Raw genomic sequence first — 18833 nt, 5'->3', positions numbered from 1 at the left:
CGATCTCGAATACGCGGCCCCTTAGAGACGGGTGAATTCCTCAAGAGGCGACAGTTACTCCGGGTTCACTAATCCTGGGGGCGGCGGGGGGGGGGTGTCCTCGGCTGGGCGCGGCGGGTGTCTGGAGGGTTCTGGGAACGAGTCCCAGACGGAGTGGGGCCGGGAAGGCCGAAAAGCCGATCCCCGCGTGGGGGGGGGGGGCTCCTCCGCGGTCTCCCCAGGCCCGCCCGGCCCGATGCTCGGCGTCCGTTAGGTGGCACAGTCCCTCCAGGAATGAGCGTCCGGCCCGCCCGCCCGCCGCGGGAGCCGTCCGGGGGAGCGAGAGAGATCCTTGCGGCAGTCCTCGCGCCTCTCCGCCCGGGACGGCCGCGGCTTCCCCTCGGAAGGGCGCCTGCCCCTGCCCCCGCCGCTCCTTTCCGCCGCTCCGCCTCCTCTCGCCCCTCGGGGAGCGGAGGGCTGGCGAGGCGCGGCGGGACGGGGGCTCGCGGGCGGCCGTCTCCCTCCCCCGCCTGCGGGGCGAGGCCTCCCCGGCGCCGGCCCCGGCGAGGCGCCCCGCGGCAGGGCGCGCGCGGCGCTCTCGGCGGGCCACGCGCTCCCGGCCCGCGGCGCCCGGCGGCCCCGCCCTCGCCGCCCCGCCCCGCCCCTCGCGCGCCCCTCCCCCAGCCGGCGCGCCCGGCCGAGCCCGGCGCCGCTCGCGTCAAGCCGCACGATCCCGGGGAACAGTCGCCGCCTCGCAGTCCCCGCGCGAGCAGCCGCCAGCAGCCGCGCCTCCTCGCGCTGCGCCCAGCGGACCGCGCACTCGCCGCCGGGCCCGGAAGGCAGGCGGGCGGGCGGGCGCTCCCTCCCGGCGGGCAGGGCCGAACCCGGCGGGGCTCCGGAGCGGGGCCGAGGCAGCGACGCGGCCGGATCGGTGCCCGCGTGCGCCGCAGCAGCCGGTCGGGAGGGGGAGCGAGCGAGCGAGCGAGTTGGCCGCCGCGCGCCGCGCGCCGCCTGGCCTGGATGCGGGCTCCGGCCGCGCGACTGCCGCGCCTCGGTCGCCCGATGAGCGAGGCGGCCGCCTGCGCCGCCGCCAGAGGCAGCCGCCGCCGCCGCCCCGTCGCCGCGCTCGGGCGGAAGTTTGCATGAGGCTGCGCCGCGCCGCGCCGCCCCGCGCCCCGCTTGGGAAGGATTGCTGCCCCGTTGCCCCGCGAGACGCGCCTTTCCCGAGCCCCTAAAATGAAGAGGGCGACTGCGGAAGGTAGGTGGCGGCTGAGCCCCGCGGGCGGCGGCGGGCGGGCGGGGGGTCGGACGCGCACACGCGCGCAGGGAGCGAGCGAGGGTCTGTCGCTCGCGGGGTCTTTTCCCGCGCGGCAGCGAGAAGTTCCGGGGTTGCAGCTTCGGCTCCCGCGGATCAGGGCGACCAGTGGCCACTGGCCAGACAGCGGTCACCGGGAGCGCGCGCGCGCCTGGGCGCGTGCGGAGAATCAAAAGGTGCCGGACTCGACGGCCGGGTCTGTCGGAGGCGACTGGCGGCGGCCCTAGCCGTGGCAAAGGGGACAGAAAGGAATCTTCCCATCGCCCGTTCAAACACGGGGCGGGGGGGGGTGGCGGCGTGTGCCTGGGGGGGGGGGGAGGCCGGCGGGACGGACCCGCCCTCGAAGGCGCTCTTCCTTGGCGCAGAGTTCCGCCGGCATTGGGCATCGCGCGCGTGTGCAGAATCCGGTTCTGCGACTGCACGCTGGGGAGGAATGTGCGGAACATGCGGAGAGTCGCGCCCGGCTTCAGCGGGGGGGGGGGCACGCCCCTGTCCCCCCTGCCCTTCCGTGCCACTGCGGCGGGGGGCGAGTGCGGCGGACGCGCCCCCTGGGAAAGGCGCTCCGAGTCGATCTTCCCCAACTCGGCCCCAAGCCGGATAAAGGGGGGGGGGCGCACTGTTCTGGCGAAGGGTGGTCGCCCGGTACGAGAAAGGTCGATACGAGAGGAGGCGAGAGGGGAGGTGTCCTGCGATGATGTTCGGTGATGGGGGGGGGGGGGTCTTTATTTCTCCAGCCTCTCGTTTGTGACACCTTCTACTTGGAAACTCCTGGAGATGGAGATTGCCAGGGAGGGGCGCGCCCACCAGCCGCCGGAACGTGGCGGGAGGCTCGAAGGTCCGCGCTCCGGGGTAGCCGGTTGCGGAGGGCCGGGAAACCGCTCGCCCGCCGCGCACTAGGCGCGCTGCGGCCGGGGTGGGCCGGGTTTGCCCACGGAAGCCCCCCGCCGCGAGCGCGCGCTTCCCGGGGTTCCGCGAGAGCGCCCCCAGGGCCCGTGACGCCCCGCAGCTCCAGCAGGGGTCCGCCGAGGGGCCCCTCCTGCCGCCCAGAGGTCCCCTTGCGAGCCCCGCGCCGGGAGGGAGAAGCCTCCGTGCCGATGGGCGCCCACCTGTGTCTCTTGTGCTGCGGCCCCAGGCTAGTCTATGCGGGGGGCGGGAGGAGAAGAGGGGTGGATCCTTGTCCCCCCCCCCCGTCTGTTCCTGACCAGCAGCCACAACGCTCCGCTGTGCCAAAGACCTGGCCCATCTTGGGGAGGGGGGGACCAGGGAGGGGGCGGGGCCAGCATCCCCCACACCCCCAGCGGGGACTTGGTCTGAGGTACCAGTTAGGGAATGACTTTGGTCTTTGGGCACAGAGCAGTTAGGCTTGAAACTGTATGATGGGGTGTCTGGGAAGTCTGTGTGTGTGTGGAGCATCCGAATGTCAAGTCTTTTTAGTAGCATCCCCCCTCCCCCCAAACAGGAGCAAGCTGTACTGCAAGCCCTGCAGAGCTGGCCAAAGTTCTCCAGGGCTTGCCTGAACAACTCTGCTGCGGGATCCTAAGACACTCCAGTCTGGGGATCTGAGCAAGACCAGTGTGATTCAAGAAGGCTGTTTGAAAGAGTGAGGGCATGGCATGGCACGGAGTTTCAGCCCAAGGATATTTTATGCCTCCGAAAAGGATTCTGCTGGTCACAGTTGCTTTCTTGTTAACAATCATATATATGACTTGCAGCACAATTCTTCCAGCGGGCATCAGATATCTGCCGCTGCTGCTGCTGCTGGTGGTACCCTCTCCTTACACCCTTGAAATGCACCGAGCATCTTCAGTGGAAGCAGAAGAATGAGTGCAGGTGGGCGAGAAGAGAAGACCAACGCTTCCAACCCCCCTTCTTCCCTTTCAGGTGTGATTGTGAACTGCGGATGGACGGAGGTGCTGATCTCCAGTGTGATGGTGCTGAAAAAGGGGTGGGGTGCGAAAGGTGGTGGAGGAGGGGTCATTGGAGGTGTAGTGAACGGTGCTCATTCAAAGCATCATTAACTAATTGTTTCTGCGCTCAACTTCCTTTGAATGTGCATCAATCAAAGGCGCTCGACTGGATTACGGTTTAGGGGAAATTGCATGCAAAGTGAACAAATCATGTTGTGTTGGTTAGGAATTGCTTTCGTTCCACCGCATAATGGAGCCTTGGGCGTAATCAGTATGGACGGCTGCTGGCTTTTGGAAGAACTCTGTGTGGTGTTGGCAGATGAAGGAAAATGAGATCTGTTTCAGTTGTGTGTTTTTAAATTGTCGTGAGGCAGCACGGCTGTGAGGCAGAGGGAGGAGGGCAGCTCAAGTGACAGATTTTAGATACCATTAGGAGATCTCAGATCCACAGGGCAGAATCCATCGGGAAGTTCTCCTCTGCAAGGGGACCATGGCTCACTTAGTTCATGTGAATGCAGCTTGCACTGGAGCGCATCCTAAGTGGGGCACGCCATTATTGGTGCTGTTTGAGTTTTCCGCCTTAGACTCCAAAAATGTTTTGGGCTGACCCCGGAGAGCCCGGTAAATACGCCATCCTGCTTGGGTCTCTCCTCAGCTGCTTTTAACAGGAACCGCTTGAAAGGACTTGGAGCCCTCTCGGTAGCGATGCGTGCGATGTGTGGATGAGACGAATGCAGGGCAGAACGCAGAGGAGAAGTGCAGAGGAGAAGTCTGACGCACCGGCTCGCCAGTGTCGGTGCTGTATTCATGTTGAATCAACAGACCCGTGCAGGGGGGATTTGACGGACGCCTCCCCATGTGAAAACATGCCCTGTGAGTGGGAGCAGGGGGTGCGGGAGCCCCCAAATCCTGGGACCCCGAGTCCTGGGATCCACCAACTCACTTGTGCCCGCTGCTGGCTGCTGCTTGTACTAAGCCCCTTGTGAATAATATGTGCTGGCATGGGGGCGTGCAGGTCTATGGGCCACCTCCTGGGAGGAACATCATGCCAAGGGGGAGACCAGCCTGGCCCCAGCGGATGGCCAGAGAAGGAGCTGCTGCAGGGAGCTTTGCTTGCTTCCCACCTTCGGCTCCAGCTGCCTGGGACTGCAGAAGTGAGAGAAAGCACTTTGGTGCTCTGGGCCAGTCTTATCAGCCAGGCAGCCAAGGGGCCAGTCTTATCAGCCAGGCAGCCTATCACATGTGTGTGTGTGTGTGTGTGTGTGTGTTTTTACTTTTTTTTTCGCGGCCGGGTAGACGGGGTGCTCCTACCCAGCCTGAATTTTGGTGGCGAGGGATGGGGCGCCTCCCGCCCGGCCTGAATTTCAGCCAGGTGAGGCGGGGCGCCTCCCCCCCTCGCCTGAACTTTGGGGGGAGAAGCGAAGCGCCTCCCCCCCACCGCGAAGCAAGCTGCGGGATGAGGCAAGTCCCTTTCGTCCATCCCTAGTCTGCACCCTTCTTAAAGTGTGGTGACCAGAGCTGGACACAGTACTCCAGGTGAGGCCTAACCAGTGCTGAGTAGAGGGGAACTAGGACTTCTCGGGATTTGGAAGCTATGCTTCTATGAATGCAGCCCAAAATAGCATTGGCCTTTTTTGCAGCCACATCCCATTGTTGGCTCGTATTCAGCTTGTGATCTACCACAATTCCAAGATCCTTCTCGCTTGTAGTGTTGCTGATATAAGATGTATCCTCCATCTTGTAACTGTGCATTTGGCTTTCTTTTCCTAGGTGCAGAACTTGGGATTTATCCCTGTTAAACTTTATTCTGTTGTTTTCTGCCCAGCGCTCCAGCCTATCAAGATCACGTTGAATTCTGTTTCTGTCTTCCAGGGTATTAGCTATCCCGCCCAATTCTGTGTCATCTGGAAATATGATAAGCATTCCCTGCACCTCCTCATCCAAGTCATTAGTAAAAATATTGAAGAGCATTTTGTACTTTTGTAATCTGCTGTAAGCCGTCCTGCAGATCATGTGACCTAAAGTCAGGGTATAAATCTTCAAAATAAATGAAGAGCAAAGAAGCTTGGCACTATGACCAACAATAGAAAATGTACTGGTTGGTCACGGTTATAGCACACTGTTCCATTGCAACAGAAACGCCCTGTCAACCTCTCAAAAGGGCACACCTACCCACATGCACCGGCTGTGGCAGATAAAAAAGAATCAACCCTAGCCCCAAAGATCCAGGGATGATCAGGCCATCAAACAGCTTTGCAGGCAGGGCTGTAAGTCACTACAGAGGGAGCCAGATGCTCATCTGCAGGGAGTCCCTCTCGTGCATTCCCACGGATTGTACTCCATACATTGACCAGACATGCCAAAGGGCCTCCTCTGCTGACCTGAGCAGACTCATTTTAGGTTTCAAAGGCCCCGCCTGCTTGGCCTTGTTAGACCACCTGAAGATGAGGCATAAACAGGGCTGTGTGTATATACCTCAGTGCTACAGGAGCATGAAATTCAGGCAAAGAATGTGGCATTGGGTGCAGAATACATCTTCCTGAGAATCTCAGCCTTCGTTAAAAGCAAAAACGAAGAACCTCAAGCAAGTTTCTAGCCCTTAGGGTTGCAAATATATGCTTGTGTGTAGGCAATGCCTGGTGAAACCTCATTGCCTTTCTCCAATGAGCAGCAGAAACTAAAAGTGCCATCCTAAGCTGGTCTATTCAGAAGTAAGTCTGATGACAGTGCAAGAGGCGGCCTGTGGCAAACTGGTTTTGTGGGATCGGTTCCAGCTTCTTCCTCCTGATGAAGTGGACAAGGTGCTTTCATCTGTAAGGCCGACCACCTGCTTACTTGATCCTTGCCCATCTTGGCTCATTATGGGCTGCAGAGAGAGATTGGGTGAGGGGATCAGGGCAGTGGTGAACGCCTTCCTTGAGGAGGGAGTGATGCCATCAGCCCTCAAGGAGGCAGTGATAAGACCACTCTTAAAGAAGCCCTCCTTGGATCCTCAAGTTCTGAACAACTTTCGCCCAGTCTCAAATCTTCCATTTTTGGGCAAGGTGATTGAGCGGGTGGTAGCGGTGCAGTTGAAGGCACACTTGGAAGAAACTGATTATCTAGACCCATTTCAGTCGGGCTTCAGGCCTGGGCATGGGACAGAAACGGCCTTGGTCGCCTTGGTGGATGATATGAGGAGGGCTCTGGATAGGGGTGAATGCTCCTTCCTTGTTCTCCTCGGCCTCTCAGTGGCTTTTGATACCGTTGACCACGGTATCCTCCTGGACCGCCTGGAGGGGTTGGGCATTGGAGACACCGTATTGCGGTGGTTCCGGTCCTTCCTCTCCGGCAGGTACCAGAGGGTAGCACTTGGGAGAGGAGGTTTCGGACCCGTGGCCACTCACTTGTGGGGTGCCACAGGGTTCCATCCTCTCCCCGATGCTATTTAACATCTATGTGAAGCCACTGGGGGCTATCATCAGGAGGTTTGGGGTGCAGTGTCATCAATATGCGGATGACACGCAGCTCTACCTCTCATTCAAATCTTCACCAAGGTTGGCCATAGAATCCCTGTCCAAATGTCTGGAGATGGTGAGTGGCTGGATGGGGAGGAATAGGCTAAAGCTGAACCCTGACAAGACCGAGGTACTTTTGGTGGGAGACAAGAGGAGGCTAGGGGATGTTGACCAGGTATTGAATGGGGTACGACTACCCTTGAAAGACCAGGTCCGCAGCCTGGGGGTCATTTTGGACTCCCAGCTGTCCATGGAGGCTCAGGTGTCAGCTGTGAGCCGGACAGCGCTGTATCAACTCCATCTGATACGGCGGCTGCGCCCCTTCCTTCCCGACCATCTGCTCCCATCGGTAGTACATGCCCTGGTCTCCTCTCGTTTAGACTACTGTAATGCGCTCTACGTGGGGTTACCCTTGAAGACGGTTCGGAAGCTGCAGCTGGTACAGAATGCGGCGGCTCGCCTGATTAAAGGCAGCCGCCGGCGAGATCACATCACTCCAGTGCTGAAGGAGTTGCACTGGTTTCCAGTTGTTTTCCGGGCCAAATTCAAGGTGTTGGTTTTGACCTTTAAAACCCTATATGGTTCCGGCCCAGCCTATCTTAAGGAGTGCCTCCAGCAGCACCAGACAGGCCGCTTAACAAGATCAGCCTCGGATGGCCTTCTCTCTGTCCCATCAGCCAGGACAGCTAGACTGGTGGGGACGAGGGAGAGGGCCTTTTCTGTAGTGGCCCCCACTCTGTGGAACTCCCTCCCTAGGGAACTCCGTCATGCCCCCTCTTTAATGAGCTTCCGTCGTGCATTAAAAAAGTGGCTGTTCAGGCAGGCATTTGGGGTGGGTTAGGGTATTTTAGAAAATGTTTTTATTGTAGAATTTTATTGTTTTATTGTATGTTGTACATCGCCCAGAGTGGCTGGGTGACCAGCCAGATGGGCGATTAATAAATTAAATAAATAAATGACAGTGGATAGAGGCTTGCAGCCTATATAAATTTGCAAGTAGTAAAAATTACTGAATGGATTATGCAAACTAAGAAAAATAAGAACATAAGTGTGCTTAAATTAGCCAAACTTAACAGACTACAGAATCTGGCCTTACTTGGTGCAGAACTGATGGTATCCCCTGTATCTTGTGTGCAGAAGACACAAAGTTAACAAAGGTGGGGCAGAGGGCAAGGAGACATAGTTCCCCTCCTCAAATGACAGTGGGCTATGCACTGCCATGCACTCCAATGGGCAGATGCCTTTCCCAGATTCCTGTCTGTTCCAAAGTCACACTCCTTTCCCCCATTGGTGAAAAATGGCATCCCATAATTTGAGCCTGGATGGAAAAAAAAATATCACAGATTGCTTGGTCAAATCCTGAAGAATGAGGTGGGCTCAGCAGGGCCAGCCCAAGATACTTTGCTGCCTGAGGTGAGAGACAAGATGGTGCCTCCTCCCATTCCACACAGAAAAACTGGCTGGACTGGTAGTTGAATCTTTCTTCAATGCTGGCCATGGGACAATGTCTTCCATACCCCCTCAAGGCAGCAGGCTAACTTAGGGGTGCAGATGGGGCTGCATTGCCCACAGCTCTCTTCTCCAACTTCTTGCTGCCACCTCCCAGCATGTGCTGCCTGAGGCAACTGCCTCGCTCTGCCTTATGGTAGGGCCGGCCCTGGGGCTCAGGTCCTGGACAGGCTTTGCGGAGACGTGACTTCCTCTGCAAGTCTGTGCTTGAAGATTGGTTAGACTGGAGGGCAGGAATTTATCAGGCTGGGTTCCATTTACACCTTGGATTAGGGATAGATGGATTGCTAATTGATCTATATCCAAGCTACAAATGCATTTAGGGGTTGTCTCTCCCCACCTCCACCCCCGCCATTCATTGGGAAGAGGGAGTGGACATTAAGCCTGTTTTAAGACCGTATTGTAGCAGCTTCACCCAATTGTGAATCTTGTTTAACTTCCCTTGAAATTCCTAGAATATTTTTGCCTGAGTATAACTCACCAGATTGGCTTTAACATTTGCTGTAGGCCAGATTAGGTTTAGGTCGGAACTTTATTTTGGACTTCTGTGTTATGCCTCTGTTTTGGGTGCACACCAGTAAATAACCGATGTTCCATGAGCTGCCTTAAAGCAGGCCTGCAAACCGCACGGCTAAATCGAAAACATGCACCAGAAAGAGCAAGGCGCGCTGCCTAGTGTCTCTGTGGTCAGGCAGAGGCTTGGGAATTCCCTCCCTGGGGAGGCCTGCCTCATCCTTTCCCTGATGGGTTTCTACTCTGTAGTTAAGATCTTTCTTTTTTTAAATAGGCCTTCTGTGGTTAGCTGTTTTAATTAGAGTCGTGTGCAAATGGTCTCTGGAAATTCTCCACTTTATTTGCGGGCAGAGAAATTGGGAGGACGATTTCGCTGAATTTCTCCATGAGGAGGAGACATTCTCAACAGTTTCTCACAGGTAGGGCTCACCATAGGTGGGGGTTGTAGTACAGCTTTGTTCTTTTCCCATAAGGGTTTCTGGGTTGTTTTTTGTGCTGCCACGCAAATGGCAACAGCATCTACCGGGTTCTTCCCCCATACCTCCTCCCCAACCCCTTGCCCTGGTAGGAATAACACTGGAGGAGGCCCTTTGCGCTCTGTGCATTTTTGTGTCAAGTTTGGCAACCGGCAGCCCCTTGGCCGGTCTGGCCCATTGAGTAGTGCTGTCTTGCCACCCAGTTGGTCCCCCACCCAAGGGAAGAGAGGACTGCAGCTGAGCGGCATCTCTGTCTCGGGGCTTGGCGTACCAGGGAGGGCCTTTTCAGTAGAGTGGCCAAGGTTTTGGAAGACCTTTTACGATCACGAGTGTTTAATTTAATGCTGCCGGCCTTGTTTTATTGTTACTGGTTTTATTTTATCTGTTTAGTTTGTACCGTGGTGTGTGTGATTATCTTTTTGATGTTTTAGTGTTTCATGGTTTTGTAAAGTGCCCAGAGGACTAAATTGCGTGGGTGGTATGTTGAGTGTAGAAAATTAATAAACAATACAATACATAATATTTGGAAGTGGTTGCCGCTGGAGATTCACATGGCTGCCTCCCTCCCTGTTTTAGGTGCCAGGTCAAGATATTGTTGTCTAAGGATGCGTTTGACCTGGGGAGAGGGCATAGTCAGTGGTAGAGCCCCTGCTTTGCATCCAGAAGGTTCCAACAAGTTCAGTCCCTAGCATCTCGAGGTAGGGCTGTGGGAAAGACACTTGAACCCCCAGAGAGCCTGCAGCCAGTCAGTATAAACGGTACTGACCTAGATGGACCAAGGTCTGACTCAGTATAAGGCAGCTTCCTGTGTAAAGGCTATGTTTTGTTGTTTTTCATCTAAAAATGAAAATGGGGTTTATCTAAAGCTTCTGCTAATATACTGAACATTGTCATGTATTTTGTTGCATTGCATATTTAGATATTATAAGCTGCCTTATATTAGAGTGTTTTCTATGGACTGAAAGGCAGGATGGAAGCGCATAGCTAAACAGTGGAAACACAGCGCATAGTTCAGCTATGGCATTCGCTACCACTGACAGGATGTAGTGACGGCCACCAATTTGGATGGCTTTAAAAGGGAATTGGACAAATTCATGGAGGTTGAAGCTATCGATGGCTACTAGTACTGATGCCTCTATGCTACCTTCAGTCTCAGAGGTAGCATTGAAAAGGCATATTGCCTCTTCAATCTCAGAGGCAATATGCCTATGTACACCAGTTGCTGGGGAACATGGGCGGGAGGGTGCTGTTGCATTCATGTCCTGCTTGTGAGTTTCCCGTGGGCAGCCGGTTGGCCACTGTGTGAACAGAATGCTGGTCTAGATGGACCCTGGGTCTGATCTGGCGGGGCTCCTCTTATGTTCTTAAGTGTTTTGACTGTTGTTGTGTTAATGATGTCAGTGCCTGGCCCTCACTCCTTATTCCCATATCATCAAAGTTGTTTCATGGCAAAACTAGTTGCTCATTAAGGGTAGTGTGTGTGTGTTTGAGAACAGTGGATGTGCTGTGCTTCCATTTGTCACATAACGTTTCTGAGCATGATCAAAATATCATGGATAGTTGTGTGCCTTATATGTAGCCCCTGGCTACATATGCTTTAGCTCTGGAGATGCTGTTTTTCTCAGTATTTAAAGCAGGGGTGTTAGATTTCTTTTAGCCTGAGGGCCAAATACCTTTTTGGAGATGCTCTTAGGGACCACATTCCACTGGCGGGCAGGGCCAAAGGCAAAATGGGCAGGACCAGAACACCAAAAAATACTGGCATCTTTTTGTTTAAAGCTCTTACTGCCATAAACTAAGCCTTAGGAGAAGCATTTCAGCCCTTTAGAATGGGAAAAAAATGGGAAAAGCCAGGAAACCACCTCATGACTGGCAGTCAGAGCAAAGGGGGGGGGGCAGGGGAAAGGGGGCGTGGCTCCTTGGGGTATCCCACAGGGCCAGATTGAGCCATGAGGTGGGCCGGAGGTTCAGCACCTCCGATTTAAAGGGTTAACAGTGTGTACCTGGGAAAACGCAGTCATTTTGTAGCCATTGTAATTTCAGTATAGATTGTGGGTGTTGTTTATGGGTGTGGTTTGGGACAGAGATCTGATCAATTGCACTGTAACTTTTTGTGCATGCACTCTTTCCTCAAAGGAGGTGTTTTAGGCTTTTATATGCCCCATTCAAGCTTCCTCATGCAATCTCACTACTGTACTGTCGCTAGAGGAAGATAATACTGGCTCGTCTTGGATAGATGCTGTTGGATAGATTACTGAAATAATGTGTGCTCCATGCTTTGAACACTCAAAATAGGCTCTGTAAATGATAAGTAGAGCTGAAATGAGTTTTCTTCCAAAAATGCTCCTCTGTGAATTTTGCTGTGAAATATTTTCTACATCGGTTTTCAGGTATTTGACAAACATTTACCAAAGTTTTAATACTTGTGTTTGACATTCTGTGACATTTGATTTCAGTATTTGATAGTGTTTGAGATCTTCCATGCAATAGTATGGAAAAGTTTGGCAGTGTTTGGTAGATGGCATGCAATGGTACATAGTAATATAAGTAAACGAAAATCCATCTTTGAATGAACTTGTCAGTGTATTTCCTTTATTGTGGTCTTCTATAATATGTTACCCTTGTCACTGATGCAGTTGTCCAAACTGTCTTAGACCTCAGTCATGGTACAATTGTATTATTCCAACTGGGGGCAATACACATTTTTTGTCATAGTTTTAAACACATTTTGGGTTAACAATTCACAATAAAATGTGAAGTCAACACTGGAAATTGAAATGCTCAGATTCAGAACTTAAACAATGAGATTTGGAGGAATTGGGCTATGTTTGAATATTTGTGAATCTCCTTCTTCTCTCGAGATCGTGTGCTTGTACAGCCAAGTAATCTCTCAGTGAAGCTGCACTTGGAAGTTCTCCCACAATCTTACTATTTAGGATATTAATGTACTTATTTGAACTTGCCCAGTCCCCAAATTTTGTATCGTTTTCTTTCTGAATTCAAGAGTATACGCTGCATATTATATAGTATATATGTAAGATATTCATGCATACCAACCTCAGTGGCAGAGTGCACATCTTGATGAACTTTCAGGGGTGTGGAGAGAGCTAGAGAGGAGTTGATACACAACAAAGCTCTCTCTCCCCCTCCAACATTACACAGCTCCGGGCCTGAATATCTGAAGGAGCACCATCTCCCATAACAACTTGCCTGTGCACCAGAAGAGGCAATTCTCCATATTCCTTTTATAAGAGAATTACATATGTGATCTACATAAGAGACGTCCTTCTCTGTGGTGGCACCCTACACTGTAATGCTCTCTTGCCAAGTTAAGAATATTTTTTTTATTTATCCAGGGATTTTATTTACTTACACACACACACACACACACATGCATGCTGGTTGGAATAGTTTTTAATGCCTTTCAGCTTTATTGTACGGATCACAAAATTACCATTTATGACTATACATATAACGCTGGTGAAATTTTAAAATGTAGATAAATGTGTAAGGCAGCCTTCTCAACCAGATGTTCTTGTTGGACTACAGTTACCATAATTCTCCAACCAGGTGTTCTGGTTGGACTCCAACTCTAATGCTGGCAGGGAATTTTGGCGATAGCAGTCCAAGACATCTGGAGAACTATGGGAGTTGGGGATTATGGGATTGTATGTAATCCAACACATCTGGAGGACACCTGGTTAGACAATTATGGTTGGACACCTGGATGTAAGGACTGATTTTGATGGGTTCTTGTGTTGCCCCATGTGCCTGTGTCTCAACTCCACTTTGACCCTCCTTGGTGAGTTTTACCTCCACACGTGTGCCTGGCCATATGTTGGTGCTCCTATGTGCAAGCATAACTGAACTGGGAAGGCTGAGCTGGAAATACATTTAATTGAAGCCATGTGACCAAAGTCTCCCATGATATTCCTTCAGTGCCAAAGAGCATATGCGGTCCTTCTTACCAATTAAACTGGAAGTACTATATTTTCATCCTTCCAGACCCAAGAATGCCCTCTGGTGATAACCAGCATTCCTCTCTTCATTAATCTGGGCTGTGCTCAGGAGCATATTATTGGCATGAGTTAAAACTCCTCTGGAAATCTAAGTGTCCTATTATCCAGGACTTGAGAAACACATTATCTAACAGGTGACATAATACTTGCATACAGTTGTAGCATATCTGTTTTCTTGAGATCAGCCTGAAACATGTCATCTTTAGTGTTTAAGGTGTGAAATCAGTGGATCATCATTCCACATGTATAACTGTTACGCTTTTTTGTTTTGAGTTTACGCTGCAGCATGGAGTTTGTAGTCTTTAATGTAAGCAAGCATCAGGCCTTCTCTCACATGAACCTAACCCACTTACCCTGGTCAGTGTCAGAGGTCTTGCTCCACATGCTCACAATATCGGAAATGCATGGCCTTCCTGGTGGTGGTTCCCAGCCTGGGGTACCCCCTCATGGTAGAGGGGTTGCCTGGCACCCTGACTGGTGGGATTCAGATGACATTAAAAGAAAACATGCTTTTTTCAGACAGAATTTGGAATAACAGATAATAAGTTATCGAAAACTCTGGCATTTTATTGATGCTTCAGTGGGGATGGATATCTTTGTTTATGCTTTTATTGCTGTTTAGTAATGCTTTACCATTGTTTTTATGTTACTGTCAATATAAATCCTGCCTTACAGATCCTAAGAGATGGAAAGGCAGGATATGCATGTTAACAAAAACAAGCGGATGCTCCTGTATATGCCATATGCACACCTCGCAGTTTGTTTGCAGATGGGATTCAGAGATTTGATCAAATTAGAAGAGTTGGTGTGGTACAAACAGGATTTCAAAAGATTTGGGGGCGTCAGATGCTCAGTGAGTATTGCAGTACTGTGGGAAAACCATGCTGCCCCTGCTGGAATGAACATTATAGCATATCAGCCTTTGTCAACCTGGGTCCCTCCAGTTGTGTTGGACTGCAACTCCCGTCATCCCCAGCTAGCATGGTTGGCTGAGAATGATTAGAGTTGCAGTCCAACACAACTGGAGTACATCAGGTTGGGGAAGGCTGATCGGGCTGGCTGGGAATGATGGGAGTTGCAGTCCAGAACATCTGGAGGACGCCAGGTTGGGGAATGCTGTATTCCGGATTTTCGTAAGGGTGATAATCATGGAAGAATTCCCAAGGTTGTTCGTACATTCCTGTCCAACCTGAATTCTTTTTGCACATGGTTGTGTGTGGGAAAAGCTGAAGAGAAGGGTGGGTGGCTCCTTCCAAGTGTAGATGTTATGGCTACTGTTTGGCCATGACTACCAGAGCTTGGGGCAGGTGACAAGCACCTCCCAGCTGAGTGGGGATGTGTTCATTGTGCGTGCACAAAGAAACATGCATTTTGCAGTTTGGGAGAGAGAGAGAGTGAGCAAGAGAGCTGTGAGTTGGACTGTGTATGTGCAGGAGACCTCTCTCTGGGGATAGGATGTGGAGTAGGAGATCTGCCTTGGAAGAGCTCCTGATGTTTGCCTCTGGTTTTGATCGGTGTGCATATTTATACATACAGGAACACACACATACACCCCACCCTCACCCCCAAATATTGCCAGTTCTGTCTCATCATCTGTAGGAAGCCAAGCTGTAGGTGGTGCTATCCCTGGAACATCTCATTCAAGGAGGTGGGGAGCACATGCTTCCAATAAAGGTGTTTTAGGGCTCACGCACTCCAGTCCTCTGAATTCCAGAACTGGCATTCCAAAATGGCTGCCATTCTCTCCAGTGGAGAAAAGAAAAGTCAGGCACTTGGGGATACCATTGCAGTGGGATCAAATTTTCCCCTCCACCACTGACCCCTGGATGCTTTGGCCACATTTGACAGAGAACTTACAGAGGACGGGGTGCCCACAGAGACTCTGTGCATCCTCCATAGACATCCCTCCAGTGATGATCATTTTGCTAATAAGCAAATAATTTGCACTGTGACAACCTGCCAGCCCATAAGAGTTGTTGTCCATCCTTGGGCTGCCCCAAAGCAAGGGAATATTGGACAACATCTTGACAAGCTTCTGAACTAGCCCTGTCGGCAGTTCCGTGGGAGCTGATTAAACCAGAGTGCGTACTGTAAGGAGAAAAGTTGAGATTTGACCCTGTTAAGAGAAGAGTGTGCCAGGTTAGCAAATCTCCGCCGCCCGCAAGAGGCTGCAAGGACAATGTAAATGTGGGATTTTTTGCTGCACCGCAGAAGCAGCAGAAGAAAGGAACCGACTTAATTAGGTGTACTCTCTCTCTTCCCTCTGGACTTGAAATGTTTTCTGCTGCCAGCATCTTCATTAAGATGTACCTCTGGCAGCCCAGGCACATCCTTTGATGCTTCCGGGAAGGAGAGCTGCTTATCCAGGAGGCAAGTGGAAGCCTCCACAGCCCACGCTTTTGGGCAGAGGGACCGAATGAGGCAGCTGCTGGCAGTGCTGGAGTCAGAATGCACAGAAATCCTTTGTTTTAGATTTTCAGAACGGTGCGCCATGGCCAATTTTGGCTTTTTGACGGCTGAATGCATAGGAGTCCACAGCAGCTTCTTCAGGAGTCAGACACATACATATGGGCAGATTCTGGACTGATAAAGGGATGCACCACTTCCCATAAGGAACTCTTGGGACTCACCAGCACAATATGTGGGGATGGCTTGGATGGGTTAGACAAATTGTGCCAGTCTGTGGCAACTTGCCATGATAGATGATTTTATTATTTTATTTTATTTTTAATTATTTAAAACATTTCTTGGCCGCCTTTCAGAGCAGGAGCCCTCCCAAGGCATTGTATAACAATAAAACACATAATAGAAATCGATAACAGCAGTAAAAACTCAATAAAACACAATAAAAACGCCCTATAAACAGCAGCAGCCAACATTCTAAAAAACAGCAAACACCCGCTTAAAATAAACCTTACAGCAGACAACTAGAGTTGCAACCCAGTCTTCAAACCATAATGAGGGGAAGGCCAGAGTAAAAACAGTAAGTTTTCTGGGCCTTCTTAAAAGCTGCAATGATGGGGCCTAGCAGACCGCTGATGGCAACTTATTCCAGAGGTATGGGGCCACTGCGGAAAAGGCCCCGTCTCATCTGATCACTGACGGGCAAATCAGAAGGGCCTCTCTTGTGGATCTTAGTGAGGGCAGTTTGATAATGAAACTTCCCTGTGCAAAAGCAGTGCCTCTGTGACTATCACAGCCTATCTCAAGGAGCGCCTCCAGCAGCACCAGACAGGCTGCTCAACAAGATCAGCCTCAGATGGCCTTCTCTCTGTCCCATCAGCCAGGACAGCTAGGCTGGTGAGGACAAGGGAGAGGGCCTTCTCTGTGGTGGCCCCCACTCTGTGGAACTCCCTCCCTAGGGAACTCTGCCATGCCCCCTCTTTAATGAGCTTCCGCCATGCATTAAAACATGGTTGTTCAGGCAGGCATTTGGGGTGGGCTAGGGTAATTTTAGAAATGTGATGTTTTTAATGTTGAATTTTATTGTATAAACTGTTTTTATTGTTGTACATCGCCCAGAGTGGCTGGGTGACTGGCCAGATGGGTGATTAATTAAATAAATAAATAAACAAACAAACAAACAAACAAACAATCAGGTGCTGGGGACAAGCACCAAGGCCCGGGCATCTCCTGCATGTATTGATTGTGGGCACTGGGCTGCACTGTAAATAGAATGCTGGGACCTTCACATTGGACCTTCTTCGGACCCAGTACAGCAATCCTTTAGTTTCTAACTTACGTACAGAAATAAGAACCATTTCCCCCTAGGGTGGGCCATTCACCAGAGCGGTCCATCGTTGGCATTTTAGAGGAGAGTGATTTATAATAATATGTATTCTAAAATGTGCACGTCAAGAAGAAATGAACAGGATTGCAGTCATACTGGTGTCAGGGAAGCCTGTGATGGGGGTATTTCTCCCCAAGGTCATCTGTTCGGGCTGGAGCAAGGGCAAGTGTAGCACTTTTCTTCAGGGTCTCTGAAGGGACTCACAGCAAAGCCTTTGTACAGGGACAATTAACATATATTTTAATATCTTAATTAAAACAATGATACTGCACATGTAATAGTTTTACATGCATAACAATTTACTTATCACCCAAACTGTAGAACAGAGCACAGCCCTCCCAAGGTTCTGTCTTTTTTTTTCCAGTTTGAGTCCACAACAAAAATATAAATAAAACTTCTCTCTGAAGCTTGAATTTTCTTTGCTGGCCAAAAAAAGAAACGGTTTCTACTCGGCTCCCTCTAGCTCTGCAGTGAACTTCTCAAAGTGGACCAGGATCCAGCAACGTGGGAACTTTGTTAGACAGCCCTTTGTACAATATAAAAGAACATAAACAAACAAAGAACTCATAGTGTTTGTAAAAAAAATCATAACTCTTTAAAAAAAAATCCAAAGGGAAACCTCCCTACTGACCTGTCTCATAGAATCATAGAATAGTAGGGTTGGAAGGGGCTTACAAGGCCATCGAGTCCGACCCCCTGCTCCATGCAGGAATCCAACTCAGAGCATCCCTGACAGGTGGCTGTCCAGCCTTGTCTTGAATACCTCCAGTGCGGGAGAGCCCACCACCTCCCCAGGGAATGGGCTCCATTGTCGTATTGCTCTAACTGTCAGGAGGTTTTTCCCGATGTTCAGCCAGAATCTGGCTTCCTGTCACTTGAGCCCATGATTCCGTGTCCTGCACTCTGGGATTATGGAGAAGAGATCCTGGCCTTCCTCTCTGTGAACACCTTTCAAGGACTTGAAGAGCACTCTCCTATCTCCCCTCAGTCTTCTCAAGGCTAAACAAGGCTTCTCAAGGGTTCAGGGTCTTAAAGGGTGGAGAAAACAAGCTTCTTCCACACTGCAATTTTGGTGGGGTGGCGGAGAATTTCTCCCTGAAACTTCGTGGGGCCGAGCGCCAACGTGTTCGGCCCCCCGAACAAGTTTCGGGGAGAAATTCTCCGCAGCCCCCCGCACCCCTCCCCCAGGACGGGACTTACCTTTGCCGAATGTCCCTCCCGGCGGCGGGTCCGGCCGGCGGTTCAGCGGGTGTTCGTGCGGGGCGGGAGCGGCAGCCGGTCTTTCGACTGGCTGCCGCCGCCGCCATTCCAATAAAAGAAAAAAAACAAAAACGCCCCCGTGATAGGCTACGTGACGATTAACGTAGCCTATCATGGCTAGATTTGCAAAGTCAGCCGTGATAGGCTACGTAAATCGTCACGTAGCCTATGACGGGTGACTTAAAAAAAAAAAGTGTGTACGGATAATGGCGGCCCCCATAGGGAGCCGCCATTCCCGTTCCTTATTTGGTCGCTGTAGTCTACGTAAAGATTTACGTAGACTACGGCGACCAAATAAGGAACGCGAATGGCGGCTCCTTATGGGGGCCGCCATTAGCGTACGCGCTTTTTTTTTTTAAAGTCACCCGTGATAGGCTACGTGACGATTAACGTAGCCTATCACGGCTAGATTTGCAAAGTCAGCCGTGATAGGCTACGTAAATCGTCACGTAGCCTATCACGGGTGACTTAAAAAAAAAGAAGAAGTGTGTACGGATAATGGCGGCCCCCATAGGGAGCCGCCATTCCCGTTCCTTATTTGGTCGCTGTAGTCTACGTAAAGATTTAC

The 18833-nt window shown here is 51.4% G+C and overlaps 1 protein-coding gene across 1 annotated transcript in view; it reads left to right on the top strand.

Moving 5' to 3' along the window:
* Window positions 1–854: 854 nt before the first annotated feature.
* RTN4R (reticulon 4 receptor) overlaps window positions 855–18833 on the top strand; it is a 171175-nt gene continuing 153196 nt past the window's right edge. The window contains exon 1 of the mRNA XM_084820486.1: window positions 855–1237. Within this exon, the coding sequence (XP_084676612.1) occupies window positions 1216–1237 (22 nt within the window). The 5' untranslated portion in view covers window positions 855–1215. The remainder of the gene's footprint in view (window positions 1238–18833) is intronic.

The sequence above is a fragment of the Heloderma suspectum genome, chromosome 13, assembly GCF_057233095.1.
Source record: "Heloderma suspectum isolate Gila_16-S chromosome 13, 16-S_ref, whole genome shotgun sequence".
Classification (NCBI taxonomy): domain Eukaryota; kingdom Metazoa; phylum Chordata; class Lepidosauria; order Squamata; family Helodermatidae; genus Heloderma; species Heloderma suspectum.
This window is presented reverse-complemented; position numbering and strand designations above follow the sequence as displayed.